The sequence below is a fragment of the Capsicum annuum genome, chromosome 2, assembly GCF_002878395.1.
Source record: "Capsicum annuum cultivar UCD-10X-F1 chromosome 2, UCD10Xv1.1, whole genome shotgun sequence".
Taxonomy (NCBI): Eukaryota; Viridiplantae; Streptophyta; class Magnoliopsida; order Solanales; family Solanaceae; genus Capsicum; species Capsicum annuum.
The window spans coordinates 115,903,135-115,921,071 of record NC_061112.1 but is presented as its reverse complement, the minus strand read 5'-3'; the positions used below and the strand labels follow the sequence as shown (position 1 = coordinate 115,921,071).

Sequence of the window (17,937 nt, the reverse complement as noted above, 5' to 3'; positions counted from 1 at the left end):
GCCTGATGCAACAACCAAAGTAAGCTGAAGTGAAGAAAAGTGAATCCATCTTTGGAATGCTTGGATGCCTATCCGATACAAAATACAACTCTTTGGTATCTTCGACGCAGCGTCGCAGTTGATAAAAAAAATCCATAAGAGGCATCACATTCCTTGTCCGCTACACAAAAAGCGACAGGAAATATGTGATTCTCCGCATCCTGCGCCACCACCACTAGCAGAACCCCACTATCCCTGCTCCTCAAGAAGGTACCGTCGACAGCTATGCCTTTTCTCAAATGTTGAAAACCTTGAATCCAAGCACCATAGGATATAAAAAAGTACTTGAACCTTCCATTTTCATCCAGATGCAATGTCGTCTTACTTCCAAAATTTGTGGACTCAATCATGTAACGGTAAGCATCCAAGATTTCATACCCATGCTCGAGTGTCCCCCTAACCAGGTCCTTGGAAATTCCCATGGTCGTATATTCCCATGCTCTTCCCGACCTATTGACCATGACGATCCACCCCTATTGTTATTGATCCCTCCATTAGTGGTACCTAAATAAAGTCATTTGTTAAAAAAAGTTGATAATGATTTCATAGTTCCATGAATGAATCCCAACAGATGTGTTATCTATTGCAACAGTTAAGTGATGAGTCACAACAAATTCTTACCTATTGGGATTCATGTCATGCGCCTGAATATCTGTTGTAACAGATGAAGTGCCTATTAGGATTGATGTTACAACTAAATCACCTTTGAAGCTGATTCCAACAGATGAGTGACAGTTGCAATAGATAATTAACCTGTTACGACGGATGACTTACCTGTTGCAACAGGTTATTAATCTGTTGTAACAAATGTTGGAATCGAGTTCAGGTTCTGTTGTAATAGATATGTCAAATATTGCAACAGATAACCCATCTGTTTAAATATGAATCCAAACTATCAGTCTTCAGTTGAAATAGATGTCTTATCTGTCGCAACAGATGATTTACCTGTTTAAACAGATGGATCTTATGTTGGATTCATGATTGGGTTCTATCCATTGTTAGAAAACAACAACACAATAGCAGTTACCCAGATGACAAATTCAACTAAAAATCATAATTTGACTTACCAACGTCTCCTATGAAGTAATGCCAAAGTCGAAAGTGATGTTCGAAACAAAATTTGACCTAAGAAATTGGTCAAATAGCAATAGTAGCGGTAACAACAACAACAAATTGTCAACAAAAACAAGATGAAGATGATAATGAAGTAGAAGATAATGATAATGAAGCAGAAGATGATGAATGAAGCAACAGCAACATTGAACAACAAAAATCGCTAAGAGAGAGAAAACAACAATGGGTGAGAAGAGAAAGAAATACGCCTTTTTTCCCTTCGTTTTTCGTTACATAGGCTAACATTTGGATCAAAGTATAAATTTAAAAACTTATGAATTATTTTTAAATTTTTTCAACTTTCTTAATCCGTAATAAAGTAATTGTCACCTCCACCTAATAATTAAGACTTGTGTCACCTACATCTCATTTTAAAACTCTTATCACAGTGGCCCAAATCCCTGAGTTCCATATATACAAGTACAACATGATTTCAACATTGATCACTTACTACAACATAATAAGAATATTTGTCATCGAAATCACGAGTATGCTGCGCTCCTACTTTTTAACTCATTTTGAATGGGACGCAACAACACCATAATAGTCAATAGAAAGATCATAGGAGAAATTAACACACAATTAGAAGGATAATTTTTAATTAGTAACCTGGTAAAATATAACTCTACAATTATAGGTTAAACTATTATGATAGTGTGAAATTTTTTTTATATAAATATATATACACAAGATATTCCAAGTATTCTTCAACTACAAGTGTCAAGCGACATATTCGGCAACGTGTTTTTCTTTCAAGTATATACACATTCCCAATGTTGCCTTACAAATTTCCAAATAAGTTAAAAGTTCATAAAAATTCCTAAACCGATTGAATTACTAGAAGACAAAACTACAAGTCCCCAACTACTAGGTAACTTCTCATCGTTCTTAACGAAGTGCCTTGCATTGAAAATTAATTGAATATTGTCATAAGGATTTGTAAATAAATTCAATACCATCACAATATCAGTGAAACTTATACTATATTTTACAATAGTTATGTGCAACAATACGATAAGCGTAGTGTACAATGCTTATAATAACTCCTCAAAATGTTACTCTCGTATTGTTAGGGGTTTTGTTCTGATTTTCTTATCCAAAATTAAATTTTACTTTTTCTTAAAAGAAAAGTAAGAGTAACCATATTTACTTTTACTTTTTCTGAAAAGAAAATATAAAACTTTTTCATATTTGGCTAACCTCTTTCTTGGAGGAAAGGTTTTGAAATCTATAAATAGAATTCTCATATCATAACACAATAGCATCCACAATGTAGTCTTTAAAGAGTTTGTTTAGGGGATTTCTCCCAATAAGTTTTAAAATTTTCAATTTTATTTTTAATACGTAGGCCGTTTGGCCAAACCATATCTAATAATATATTTTTAGTTTAATTTTTCATGTGTCGTCTGATTTATCGCCTTATGGTTATTTCGAACCCAACAAGTGGTACAATGGTCCAATATAATGGTGTGGTGAGACGAGATTAAACAGGTTCAAAGCGGTTCCAAAATCAAGCTGCAACAATTTGGATGATAATGAAGATGTTTGTCCAACTACATGTGGAGAACAAGTTTCAACCATATTTTCAACATTACTGTTGCTGCATCTTTAAAAATAAAAATAAAATATTAATTCTTAATCAATTTTTAACCATGATATTTAAACTTTATTTTTAACCATGACAAGCAACAGTTATGAAGATTATATTAAAAACGAAGTTCATGGGATGCGAAGAATGCTGATCAAGTGAAGAAAATCAAGCCAGAAATGGGAGATTTGTTAGGGTTTTTGCCTTGATTTTCTTACTAAAATTAAATTTTACTTTTGCTTGAAAGAAAAATAAGAGTAATCATATTTACTTTCACTTTTTCTGAAAAGAAAATATAAAACTTTTCCATATTTGGCTAACCTCTTTCTTGGAGGAAAGATTTTGAAACCCTATAAATAGAAGATTCTCTTCTCATATCATAACACAATAGCATTCACAATGTATTCTTTAAAGAGTTTTTAGTCTTTTGTAGGGGAGATTTCTCCCAATAAGTTTTAGGATGTTCAATTTTATTTGTAATATGTAGGCGCCCTTTCGATTTCGAACCCAACACGCATATCTTAGATGTTTGAATTATTCCAATTTAGAGTATAAAAATCCAATATATACCAAAAATACTCTTCCATTGATGGTATCAAAACATGGTTTGTATAGTACTACTAGTCTGCTTTCTTCTTACAACACCAAGCTATGGGAATGTTCAAGAATTTGCTACATGCATGGCTCTTCACTCTACTTCAACCTATTCTAGTGTTGTTCACTCCCAAGAATCTCCATCATATGCATATCTTCTACAAGAATCTCAACAAAATCCAAGATGGTTAAATTCAACATCACTACTTAAGCCATCATTTATAGTGACACCAAAGACACAAAATGAGATCCAAGGGGCAATTCTTTGTGCCAAGAAGCATAGTTTACAAGTTAGAGTAATGAGTGGAGGTCATGATTATGAAGGCCTATCTTTTCTATGCAAAACCCCTTTTATAATCCTTGATTTAATCGATTATCGATCGATTAACATAAACTTGGAAGATGAAACTGCTTGGATTCAGAGTGGTGCAACCATTGGAGAAGTTTACTATAACATAGCCAAGAAAAGTGACATTCTTGGATTTCCAGCTGGCCTATGTCCAAGTGTTGGTGTTGGTGGACACTTCAGTGGAGGTGGCATTGGCACCATGATGAGAAAATATGGCCTGTCTGCTGATAACATTATAGATGCTAATTTGGTTGATGCAAATGGTAGAATTCTAAACAGAGAAACAATGGGAGAAGATGTATTTTGGGCAATTAGAGGAGGTGGAGGAGCTAGTTTTGGAGTAATATCAGCCTGGAAAGTGAGACTGGTTCGCGTTCCGCCCCTTGTCACAGTATTCACAATTCACAAGATGTTAGATCAAGAAGGTGTCAAACTTGTACATAAATGGCAATACATAGCCAGTAAACTACCCGAGAATCTCTTCATTCGCGTACTTATTCAACAAATCGATGGAGTTGATAGCCATGGAAATGTGAAAGTCTTGTTCAATTCGCTCTTCCTAGGACTAAAAACAGACGTGTTTTCCATCATGAACACGAACTTCCCTGAATTAGGCTTGAAAATGGAAGATTGCGCGGAGATGAGCTGGATAAGATCCGTCCTCTACTTCACGGGGTACCAAAAAGGGGAGCCATTAGAAATCCTATTGGATAGAACAACACAATATAAGAGCAACCTCAAGGCAAAATCAGATTTCGTCATTGAACCAATGCCAGAAAGTGTTTTCCAGGGGATTTCCGAGAGGTTTTCGCAACAGAAAATGGCTTTCATGATAATGGATCCACTAGGAGGGAGAATGGATGAAATTCTTGAATCTGAAATACCATTTCCTCATAGGAAAGGGAACATATACAACATACAATACATAGTTAAATGGGGTTCAAATGAGGGATCCAAACTGCATTTGGACTGGATCCAAAGTCTTTACAAGTACATGGAACCATATGTGTCCAATTCACCAAGATCTGCTTATCTCAACTATAGGGATCTTGATTTGGGAATCAATCAGCAGGGAAATTACTTGAGTTATCGACAAGCTATAACTTGGGGTACCAAGTATTTTAAAGGTAATTTTCAAAGATTGGAAAGAGCAAAACATCAGATTGATCCAAGCAACTTTTTCACAAATGAACAAAGTATTCCTCCTCTTTCTTATTAGTTAAAAAATATGTGACTTCACAAGTTTCCCTATAGTTAGTAGTTTTGCAATTTATCTTTCAGCTTAAAAAGACAAATGAAACATAAATGCCACTGCAAAAACTACATTTAGTTCAAGAACTACAACAACAACAACAAACCCAGTGTATTCCCACTTAGTGGGGTCTGGGGGGGTAAGATGTACGCAGTCCATACCTCTACCTCTGATGAGGTAGAAAGGCTGTTTCCGAAAGACCCCCGGCTCAAGTCACGAGACATCATACAAACACATAGTATAGCACAGAAGCAGATGACGTAACATAGATACGGCACCCATAAAGAATTTAGTTCAAGAACTCATAAATGTAATTATGCAAAAGATGACTCATCAGTTCTCTAACACATTCGATCCCGATGAAAAATTATATTATGTATATAGAATTAAAATTATATTTTATATATATAGTTAATGTTGAACCTTTTTGGTTAGTTTGTGTGCTTACTATAAACTAATAAAATAATAATTTAAAATATTTTTTGTAATATGGAACTAGTCAAACTAATAAACTTGGTTTAGATTTCCAACACCGTTTTCAGATTGGAGGTTAATCTAAACAAAGTTTATATTCGAGTTAAAACGAATCAAAACCTCTGTGCATAATCAATATATATATATATATATATATAAAGGTAAGTTATAGTCAATCCTATGTGGTATGTCTTAGAGCCCTTTAAACTTATAGGGGGATTAAGTTACTGAGTCACTCTATGAAGATCTGGGAGAGAGTGGTCGAGGTGAGGCTGAGACGGATAGTGTCTATTTCGGAAAACCAGTTCGGATTTATGCCTGGCCGCTCGACGACGGAGGCAATCCACCTGGTACGGAGGTTGGTGGAGCAGTATAGGGAGAGGAAGAAGGATCTGCACATGGTGTTCATCGACCTGGAAAAGGCGTACGACAAAGTCCCCAGGGAAGTGCTTTGGAGATGCTTGGAGGTGAGTGGAGTACCGCAGGCATATATCAGAGTAATTAAGGATATGTATGAGGGAGCAAAAACCCAGGTGAGGACGGCGGGAGGAGACTCTGAGCATTTCACTGTCCTGACAGGATTGCATCAGGGATCTACTCTTAGTCCCTTTTTGTTTGCGTTAGTAATGGAGGTGTTGACGCGGCGTATCCAAGGGGAGGTGCCGTGGTGTATGCTTTTTGCAGACGATGTAGTCCTGATAGATGACACTCGAGGGGGTGTGAATGACAAATTAGAGTTGTGGAGGCAAACTCTGGAGTCTAAAGGGTTCAGGGTGAGCAGAACCAAGACAGAGTATGTGGAATGTAAGTTTAATGACGTGAGGCGGGAGAATGAGGTAGTAGTGAGACTAGAAGCACAGGAGGTAGGGAAGAGGGATAAGTTCAAGTATCTCGAGTCCGTGATCCAGAGTAACGGTGAGATTGACGAGGATGTCTCGCACCGTATTGGGGCGGGATGGATGAAGTGGAAACTCGCATCGGGGGTGCTGTGTGATAAGAAGGTGCCGCCCAAGCTTAAAGGCAAATTCTATAGGGTGGTAGTCCGTCCGGCCTTGCTGTATGGAGCGGAGTGTTGGCCAGTTAAGAGCTCCCACATCCAAAGAATGAAAGTGGCAGAAATGCGGATGTTGCGCTGGATGTGTGGACTGACCCGAGGGGATAGAGTTCGGAATGAGACTATCCGGGAGAAGGTTGGTGTGACTTCAGTGGAGTGTAAGATGCGGGAAGCACGATTGAAATGGTTCGGACACGTCAAAAGGAGGGGCATGGATGCCCCGGTCCGTAGGTGTGAGAGGCTAGCGTTGGATGGTTTTAGACGGGGTAGGGGTAGACCGAAGAAGTACTGGGGTGAGGTGATTAGGCGAGACATGGAACAGTTACAGCTCACCGAGGACATGACCCTAGATAGGAAGGTCTGGAAGATGCGAATTACGGCAGAGGATTAGGGCCAGTTCGGGTCGCTAGTGTAGGGAATTAATTGGTGGGGGTGTATTCCTGTTATGATTCCGTATTCAGTGTTCCGTGTCCCGTGTTCCATGTTTATTACGAATATGTGTGCTTGCCTCTGCTTTATATTCCTGCATTCCTGCTTTACTCTGTTCTATATTCTTTATGGGTGCCGTATCTATGTTACGTCATCTGCTTCTGTGCTGTACTATGTGTTTGTATGATGTCTCGTGACTTGAGCCGGGGGTCTTTCGGAAACAGTCTTTCTACCTCATCAGAGGTAGAGGTATGGACTGCGTACATCTTACCCCCCCCCAGACCCCACTAAGTGGGAATACACTGGGTTTGTTGTTGTTGTTGTTGTTGTTGTTATAATTTTAAAAAATTAAAAATTCACCTTAACATTTATATATCATATTAAAGCTAGTCATATTAAATAACTTTCATCATCAATGCTATTAAATTTCTCTCATTTATGTGCTATGTAAAAAAAGAGAATGTCATTTATTTTTGAGACATTAATTGAATTTCTCCTCATTTTACATATTTATGTATTTAAAGAAAACTCAAAAGTCAATATATATATATATATATATATTAGTCTATGCGAACGTGCGCACGTTTATCAAAATACTTTTCAACATGAATTCAAATTTAATTACAGGATGTATCTCTAATATGAGGATTTCAAACACATTTTTCTGACATAAATTGCATAATTTTGGTCTCGTGGTCCTTAAATGGCTTATCTTATACAAATTTTGGAAAAGGTGAATTTCCGTACATTAGACAATATGATTTAGGATAAACACATTCTAAAAGAAATTAAACAGAAAAAACAAATGCACCCACCTTTTGATTATTCTGTTAGTTTTCCACATCAAAACAGGTTGTACTTCAAGAATCACTTCATAATGTAATGTAAATAGAAAAAAATAAAATCAAATAAGGAGGTATATATTATCAATACAAAAATAAAGAAAGATGGAAATTAATAAACATATTTATTCTTTTATTTTTCTTTACACTATAAAGAAATAAAACAATTAAAAGGAAATTAACCCGCGTTATGGCTTATCTATGCATATAAATATTTTTATATATGGGTTTTTCTATTTTAAGTAGGATATTATTTTTCTAATTTTTTACAAATAGAATATTTTTGCAAACCTAATTTATTGGATCTTTGGGACGTTGGTAACCCCCCCACCACCACCACCCCACCCTGTTTTTTTTTTCCTTGTTGAGGTAGTGGCATGTTGGTTAATATCTATTTATGAAGAAAGTTTGCAACCATTACCATAAATTTTGGATTTTTTAATTACTAAATATATATTTTCTTTTTTTATATATTTTAAAATTCCTTAATTATTAATTCTCTTGACATATATTACCCTATATCCTTTTTATTATCATAAATTTTAGAACTCCGCAATTTTTGATTTTTTTTTTTTTTAAGAAAAGGGATGAAAAAATAATTTTGTTTATTGCGAATTTCTTAGTCAAAAAATATTTGTAAAATCCTTCAAATTTTTAATATAGTATAGATATAGATATAGATATTCTAATATGAGCCTATAAAAGGGTGAAGCCTAAAGCGTGTGCTTTAGCAGCTTCATCCATTAGCTGGTCTAGCATACACTCTATATTTTCTAGACATCACTTATGAGATTATACTGAATACATTATTGTTATATACTAATTGAACCACCCATGTAATCTTTGGTTATTTAAAATTAGACGATTTTACCTATTACGAAGGTTTTTAATGAAGTGTGAAAAGTTCAAATCACTTCTCAAAACACATTTTAATATAATAATCTGAACATAACACATACAATCAGAAATTTCAGGTAGTTAATATATGGATCGTTACTTTTGAGTTTGTCATACATTATCGCTTTTCCTTGTTGCTAGAGGCTAAGAGAGACGCATTGATTTGAACCGTATTTGTAGTAAGATTTTTTTTTTTGATGAAGAGAACCTAGAGAAGAGAACCTAAAGAAGAGACAAAACTGAGAGAATTGTTGATGAAAGAAAAGTATGGCGAGGATGGCAAAAAAATAAAATCAGCATGACTTTTATAGAAATTGTTGTTTGTTAATTTTTGAAATTTTTTTGATCCTATATTGCATGAGAAAGGTTTACTTAAATCTTATGTAAGATGAAGATGAAATTATTTTTTTTTAATCTTTTTGGCAAAAAGCGTCAAAGTTGGAAGAAGAATTTTTTTTTTCTTTGGATTTCACACTGCAAGAAGGGAAATACTGGGTGAAGAACATAATTTTTTATTACTAAATTTTTTTGGTTCGACATTGGAAGAAGGGTTATTCTTTTTTATAAATTATTTTTTTGGTTTCTGGGTATTATTTGGGATTTTTGGATTATCCTCTTCTAGTTATGAATGGTAAGTTTTCTTTAGATGGTGAAAAAGAAATTCTATTTTTGTGAGAAAAGGTTTTTCTTTTTGTAATATAGTAAATATTTAATATTATTAAAATAATAGAAGATAGGTGAAAAGACGATTTTATATAAAACAGAAACTTTTAATGAAAGAAAATAAGTTTAAATGATATTTCTAAGACCCTTCACACTTTTAATATATTATAGATTATAGATATGTGTGTGTGTATATATATATATAGAGAGAGAGAGAGTCTAATTTATCTCTTTTTAATCCTAATAATAAATGTACGAAAATGATAGTATCTCTTAATGTTTGAATTTTTTTTTATTTAATTAAAAAATTATTCATAACTCAAATCTCTTGAATTTATATTGTTAATGATATTCATAACTCTCATTCTTTAATCTTCATAACTCCCAAAATTTAATTTTTAAATTTATGATGCCTTATGATATTCCTCCATTTTATCTATATAAATTCCTATTTTATGTCATGAAAATTCTCATTCAAAGTTATTCTTTCTCCTCTTTATCACTATAGCCTCCTCTAAATTAGCTAAATTGTGAAAGCAAAAAATAACGCAAAGACAAAAAAAATTCTTGCTCAAAATCTTTCGTTTCATCTTTCATTGTTTGATCACATTTAGTTTATAGGGTATTATGATACATTATATATAGTTTGAATTACTTCTTGCTCATTGATTACTTTTTTGTATGTATAATTTCAAAAAAAATATTGTAAATAATAATAGAACGTAGTGAGTATTTAAATATTCATGAAAAGATGAAGGAAAACGAATCAGGATTTTCCTATTTTTTATGTGAATAGTTCATTTTTTTTTGTTTTTAAAGTTATTTTTATCAAACAATTTATGTTATTTGTATATAATAGTGTAAAAATAATTCTTTAATTGTTGATGAGTGTTTTATTATTGATCACTAAAAGTTAAAGATGAACTAATTTATTTTATAATATCATGATTTCTTTTTTTACATATATAAGTGTTTGGTCAACTTTTTCCTTGCTTGAAATGTACTTAATAATTGCTTTTTCGTTCTTTTTTCACTTTGTGAATATAATATTTTCTATTATTTTATTTTTTCTGAAAGAGATAAATAGATATTTCTTTAATTATTCCATTATATCGATAGAGTATGTAGATATTTTATTATTGTAATATTGAAATTAATGTTATTTTTGTCATGTTTCACAAATTATTTTGTATAGAAATTTTTAGAGCCTAAAGGCAAACACGTGACATGAAAAAAAAAAAAAATTTAAAAATTTGGATATGAAATTGAAAAGGAAAGAGGATTGGCATAAAGAATTATATGTATCTGTATTTTTAGGCTTAAGTCACTTCTCACCTTTTAAAGTTGTATGTAGTTTTAACCTAAACATCTCAACTAAAACTATAATTATTGAACATCTAGATTATCCAAATATGTACCTATTTAAAGTTAATAATATAACCACATCTTTTGAGAATTCTTTCTCATATAAAAGCCTTTATACCTATTTAAAGTTAATGATATAAGTACATGTTTTAAAAATTCTCTTCACATATAAAAGAGTTTCGAAATTCAAAGCATAATATTTAACGCATCAAATTGTTATAAAAAAAAAATCATTAATAGGTAAATATTTGCATGTCGGTAAGGGTTTTGAGCCGTTGGTTGTCATACCCTATTTTTACCTGAGGTTAAAACGAGCACTACGTTGTGGACTCTAAAAGAATGAAAATTTGCACAGAATCGCCACCTAATTTTTAAGGAAAATAAGGAAACCTATTGAAGTATTAACATGCGATTAATGTTTTTAATCTGCGAAAAATCAATTGATATTCTAGGTAAGGTTTCAAGTTATTCCAAAGGGAAGGGATTAGGCATCCTTCAAAATCCACAAGTGTGGTACCCGGCTAGACTAAATTTTTTAAAGAGGGAGGAGGTATAAAAAATAATGTAGAAGTGTATGTATTAAATATAAAATAACATAAATGTTTAAAATTATGTAAAGATGTATGTATATTAAATATATAAATAAAACATGTTATTATAAAAAATGTAAAAGATATGTATAAAAATACATGTGAAAAGAAAAGTATTTTATGTTGTGTGAAAGAAAGTATATCTTGATATGCCATGAAGAAAAAGAGAAAAATAATGCTCTTTGTTTGATTAAAGTTTATGAAAAAGTAAAGATTTACTTTAATAAAAAGATCACAATGTTTAAGATGTCAAAGTATGTAAACTAATTTGATTAATTTAATTTATTTGTTTAAACATTAAGGATCTAAGTTTGCATAAACGCGAGGTGAAGTTGTATAAAGAAAATTCCGCCCAACACCCTAAAAATAAAGTTTTCACTATAATAACATTTGTACAAATATAAAAATACAATACAGAATTAAAAGGGCCTCTTTGTATGCAACTCTCGACGAGTAATTCAAATAACCTGTATAAACACTTGTAAAAATGTTAGTAATGAATAAATAATAATCAAAATAAATTGAACAAGTATGTGTGTATATAAATATTTAAAAAGATATTTTTTTGTTAAAAAGTGGGCTCAGATAAAGTCATGACTGCGAAATGGTTGCTCAATTAATTGGCCGTCCTAAATCGTTTTGCTACGAAGTGGTTGCTCAATTAATTGGTCGTCCTAAATCGTTTTGTCAAAATCTAAATAGTAAAATCTTTTATTGTTATAAAGTTTCATCATCGCCCAAAAAATATTTATTCATTACGTATGTATACGTAAAAAGTCCGTCATTTATTTACGGAGACCTCAAAATTAATAATAATTTTTTCATTGGCCAAAAATATATAGTATCCATTCATTATCGGTGAAATAAATTGTAAGGCAAAAAGAAAGGACAAATGTCCAAATCATCTGCATAGATTAATTATAACAACCCATAAAAAAGTAAAGGACTATAGCAGCAACTTTTGACCATAAAGATAAAGAAATCTCAAAGTCGTCCAAAAAAGTGAACCAAACAAGAATCACCCCAAATATCCCAATCAGTATTGCATAGAGGAAACACAAGCAGCCGAAAAAACATAGCTAGCAATCAAAAATCATCCCAAAGCAAGCATGTTTCAAGAATCAAGACCTCCCCAGATAATTCAAAATCAACAAAAAATATCAAGAATCCAAAAGTAAAGAGAAAAAAAAAGAAAATGTCAGAGTACCCTGAGCGACTCAAATTCATAAAATAAGCAAATTATTAGCGGATCGTGTAATAACAAATAAAGGTTGGCGCTACTTCAACGGCATATGCCGGAGCAACGCCGAAACCCAGATTCCGACCAGATCTGGCCATTTTTAATGTGGCAGTGGTGGCGTGTGTGGTGGTTGCGGCGGATCTGGGACAGTGAAGGAGAAAGGGAGAGAATTGTAAGGGAGAAGGAGATGAAAATGATGATTTTCTCTGTAGTGTACTTGCGTGTGTATATATATATGTGGATATGTGTGGTGTATGTGTGTATTGTTGTGTTGTGTCCTATATCTGTGGTATGTTTTGAAGAGAAAAATAAAAAAATAGAATAAATAAAATATGCTTGTGTATTTATGAATATGTGTGTGGGTTTGCAAAGAAAAAATATTTATGAGTTGTAAAAAATAAATATATGTGTATTTTGAAAGAGAGGAAAAAATGAACGAAAAAATATTTTTTTCAAAATGTGTCCTCCCACCACCTATTTATACAAAAAATTGAGCACCATTTTTATCCAATGGATAAAGGAGTGTCCTCTCTTTTTATAATAGAACACCCTTAGGTCCTTAAATTATTGGCCAAAGGATTTTAATCCCTTTGACCAGCGGACAATGTAATTATCCAAAGGGTAGTGTCATTGTCAGATGTGACAAGACATTGTGTTGTCATTATCGGATGTGACAAGACATCATTGTGTAGTCATTGTCGAATGTGACAAGATATTATTGTGTAGTCGTTGTCGAATGTGACAAGACATCGAATTATTATATTGCACAAAATAATTGATCCGACTCAGCGTTTGCGGACTGTAAAATATAGTTGTTGAATGAAAAAATGTAAAGAATATTACAATCATTAAAATATAATTAATTTAAAAATACTGTAATATATATATATATATAACGTTATGTCGTGCACGTGTGCGGGTGATTGTAAAATGTTAAGAACGATAATGAATTGATAAAAATCCTAAAATTAGAAAAATTATTAATAAATTATAAGAAATAAAAATATGACAAAAAATTGATCAAAATCCTAAAGAAAGGATAATTATCAATAATTTATCAAACAATTGTAAAAAGATGTGAAAATTATGTTTCGTGCCTTTTAACGAACAAAAAGCCTGAAGACGTTAATTTTAGGCACGGAGAGCAAAAATTGGGTGTCAACATTGGTGACAAAAAAGTTTGAAAATGTGGTGTAGGTGACTCAAGTCTTAATAAATGAGTGTAGGTGACAATTACTTTATTATGGATTAAGAAAGTTGGAGAAGTTTGAAAATAATTCACAAGTTTTTGAATTTATACTTTGATCCAAATGTTAGTTAATATAACAGGAAACAGAGGGAAAAAAGTGTATTTATCTCTCTTCTCATCCGTTGTTGTTTTCTCTCTCTTCATGATTTTTGTTGTTCATTATTGTTGCTGTTTTATTCATCATCTTTTACTTCATTATCATCATCTTCATCTTCATTTTCTTCTTGTCGATCATTGTGGTTGTTTTTATTATTACTGCTGCTACTTGACCAATTTTTAGGTAAAATTTTGTTTCGTACATCACTTTCCACTTTGGCATTACTTCATGGGTGTCTTTGATAAGTAAAATTTTAATTTTTAGTCAAATTTGTCATTTGGGTACACAGCTATTGCAGTTTTTTCAACGATAGATAGAACCCGATCATGAATCCAACATAAGAGCTCATAATTTAAACAGATCACTCATCTATTGCATTAGATAAGTAATTTATTGCAACGGAAGACTCATATGTTGGATTCATGTTTATAGTTCTATAGTGCCCGTAACATGAAACGAACAGATGGGTAATCCATTGGAACAAACTTGTTATCTATTGCAATAGATTATTATCTGTTGCATAAGATTTATTATCTGTTGCAATAAACTACTTATCTGTTCCAACAGACTACTTATCTGTTGCAATAGATGAGTAATCTGTTTGGAACAAAGGCGCGACTGTTCACCTTTATTTATTAATTACATTCAAACTGATGACTTTTTGATTATTGTGAAAAGTTAATGACTTAATTAAATCAAAGCTGTTGACTAAATTTTTGATTATTGTGATAAGTCGCGACTTTTCAGATTATATACTATTAATTAGTTCATAAATTTAAATAATTTTTTTCTCAATTAAACCATCTGTATAACAGATAATCTATCTGTTGTAACAGATAATCTATCTGTTGTAACGTATAATCTATCTGTTGTAATAGATAACATATAATCTATTGCTACAGGATTCAAATTATTCCTTAATCGTCGACATGTCTTATGAGAAGAAGAAAGAAAGACTTAATGAAAATTAAATAAGAATTAAAACGATAAAGGTGATCAAACATAATTTTTTTTATCAAGCAAAAATAAATAAAAATACATAAGTTTAAAGAAAAAAAATAATCTAATTATTATTACTATTATTATTATTATTATTATTATTATTATTATTATTGTCAGCCGGTCAATCTTCAACCGGCAGCAGTAGGGCCCTCTTCAGCCTACGGATCTCCCGGAGCATCCTTGTTTTCACTCCTCCCAACTCCCATTGCAAGTCATGAACCTACTCCGAAGTTCATTCACGACGTCTTGCAAAAAAGCAACGTCCCACACCGAATCTGTCATATCTAGAACATACATAAATTGACAAAAAACGTAAAAACAAAAGTAAACAAAAGAATCTAAATGTAATACAACGTATACTACAAATTGGGTATATTCACACACAAAGCAAGAAAAAAACTTATCTGAGTCAGGAAAGAAAAAATGGTTGAAGGTGTAATATGAAAGACAAGATGCAAAAAATAAATAGAGTGTAGTAGAATGAACGAGTAAGTAAGGAGGGACCTATTTATAGAGAATTGAATTTGAATGAGTTAGGCAAAAAGGCGTGACTGTTCACCTCCATTTATTAATTACATATTTTGATTACTGTGAAAAGTGATGACTTAATTAAAACAAGTTATGATAAGTCATGACCTTTCAGCTTATTATTATTAATTAGTTCTTTGCAATAACCATTTTTATTAAGTTGTGACAACAAATTCTATATCTGTTGCATCAGATAACCCATCTGTGACAACAGATAAATCATCTGTTGCAATGAATGGACAACCTGTTTCATTAGATAATCTACCTGTTGCAACATATAATCTATCTTTTTTTTAATAATCATCATATCATTAATCCAAATTTGGTAACTTTTTTATTATATAAATTAAAAATATAGATTTTAAAAACAAAAAATTGTGAATAGTCACACTACTTGTCGCCTATTTAATATTAATATCAATTATTCAAATTAAATAATTATTTTTTTACGATTATAAATTGTGTTTATCATTTATTTCCTTATTATTTTCTGTGAAAAGAAATGACTTAATTAGATCAAGCTGGTGCATTTTTTATTATTATGACAAGTCATAACTTTTCAGCTTATTATTATTATTAATTAGTTATTAAATTTAAATAACCTTTTTATCAATTAAAAAATCGAAAACACCTTTTCAATAACCGTTTCTTTAATAAAATAATAACCATTTTTTTTGAGTTGTGGCAACAGATTGTATATCTGTTGCATCAAATAACCCATCTGCGGCAACAGATATACCATCTATTGCAATAAATCACCCATCTGTTTTAGGAGCTTTTTTTATTTCTTCTAACAGCTGATTCATTAGTCGCAACAGATGGGGAATTTGATGCATTAGCAACATTAAATGTGTTAGAGACAAAAAGTCACGACTATTCATCTTTCATTTAACAATCATCATATACCTTAATTAATGCAATGTTGTGACTTTTTTATTATATAACAAATACGTAATTTTAAAAAATAGATTTAAAAACAAAAATGGTGAAAAGTCACAGTCAGTTATTAGAATTAAATAACCATTCTTTTATGGTTATAAATTGTGTTTATCATTTATATTCTTATTATTTATTTACAAATCGTTTTTCACATTAAATAATCAAAAAGTCATGACTTTTCACCCTCTCAATAACAATAATCTTTTTTTATTAATAACCGTCTGTTATAACATATGATCCATCTGTCGCATCAGATTAACCATTTGTTGCAACATATGGTTCATCGGTTGCGACAAGCGCTCAATCCCTACCTCCAACCGTCGACATGTTGCGAATAAGGAACAGACAGAAAGATAATTAAATATTAAATAAGAATTAAAAATTCAAAGTCAACCAAACATAGATTTTGAATCCATTATATACAAATATATACAATAAAAAAACATACCCTTGGGTAGATCCGATATAAAAAAAATACATACGCTAAAAGAAAAAATATTAACCTAATTATTATTACTACTATTCTTAGTAGTATTAATATTATTGTCAACCGGCCAATCATCATCCGGCATTAGCAGGTCCCTCCTCAACCTTGCTCTAAAGTCGTCCAACTCCCTTCGGAGTTCATGAATCTGCCTTTCATGTTCCCTCAAGGACTCGAGATGAAACACCTTGTAAAAATCTAGAACAATTATATCTAAAAGTGGAGTAGAATGAACAAGTAAGGAGAGACCTATTTATAAATGAATGAATTCGAATGGGTTAGTCAAAAATACAATACTGTTCACCTCTTTTTAAATAAAACTGGCAACTTTTAAAGATTATGTAAATTAAGAAAACGGATCTAAATACAACATTTTATCTTTATTGTATTTCAGAAAGAAAAGAAAATTGCTTTAAAATAAATCTAACAGATAGGTAATCTGTTGCAAAAATATATTCCATCTGTTAGATAATTTACAACATATTGACAATCTGTTGCAATAGATGAATATATCTGTTTGATTTTTCTAACAGATAAGTCATATGTTGCATCAGATTGTACATCTGTCATAACAAATCTCTATAATTGTTTGATAATTTAAACAGATGTGGCATCTGTGTTGCAACAGGTTAGTCATCTGTTTATTCAATTTAAGCCATAGATGGGCTAGGAATAATAAGGTTATGCAGATGGATGGATCCACTTTCATATGTGGGAGGTAAGTATTACTAATAAGGTTATCGGGACAACACACATAAAGTATAATATTTTTGTAAATGCAATTTTTAACCAATTAGGCACTGATCATTCAAACAAGATCCTGCATTGTACAGTTACGTTGGATATGTTTGAATTTATAAGGTCGAGGGCCCCATGAAGATGGTGTTGATACTCTGTTACGAATTACTGACGGTTGTTGCTCATGTTTATGTGTGTCAAGTTGTGAGAAGGGATCAATATTTGGTGTCATTGCAAAGATTCAATAGCGATTAGACTTAACTTTAAGTGTGCATTGGACTCTGATAAGGCCTTTAAAGCCTTGCACTACATCAAACAAGAATAGAAAATTAATAGAAATTCCTTTGGCCCAAATTTATATGAAAGGGTTGTTCGAGAAGATAATTATACGCCAGAAGGAGCCGAAGGAGA

At 31.9% G+C, this 17,937-nt stretch overlaps 1 protein-coding gene across 1 annotated transcript; it reads left to right on the top strand.

Annotated features, from left to right (window-relative positions):
* The first annotated feature begins 3,255 nt into the window (after nt 1–3,255).
* LOC107861115 (berberine bridge enzyme-like 22) lies at nt 3,256–4,992 on the top strand. The gene has a single exon (XM_016706498.2). The coding sequence runs from the start codon at nt 3,343–3,345 to the stop codon at nt 4,900–4,902; it is 1,560 nt and encodes a 519-aa protein (XP_016561984.1). The 5' UTR covers nt 3,256–3,342; the 3' UTR covers nt 4,903–4,992.
* Nucleotides 4,993–17,937: the final 12,945 nt, after the last annotated feature.

Coding starts and splice junctions, on each gene's coding strand:
- LOC107861115 (XM_016706498.2), top strand. CDS start 3,343: ATGGTTTGTATAGTACTACTAGTCTGCTTTCTTCTTACAACACCAAGC.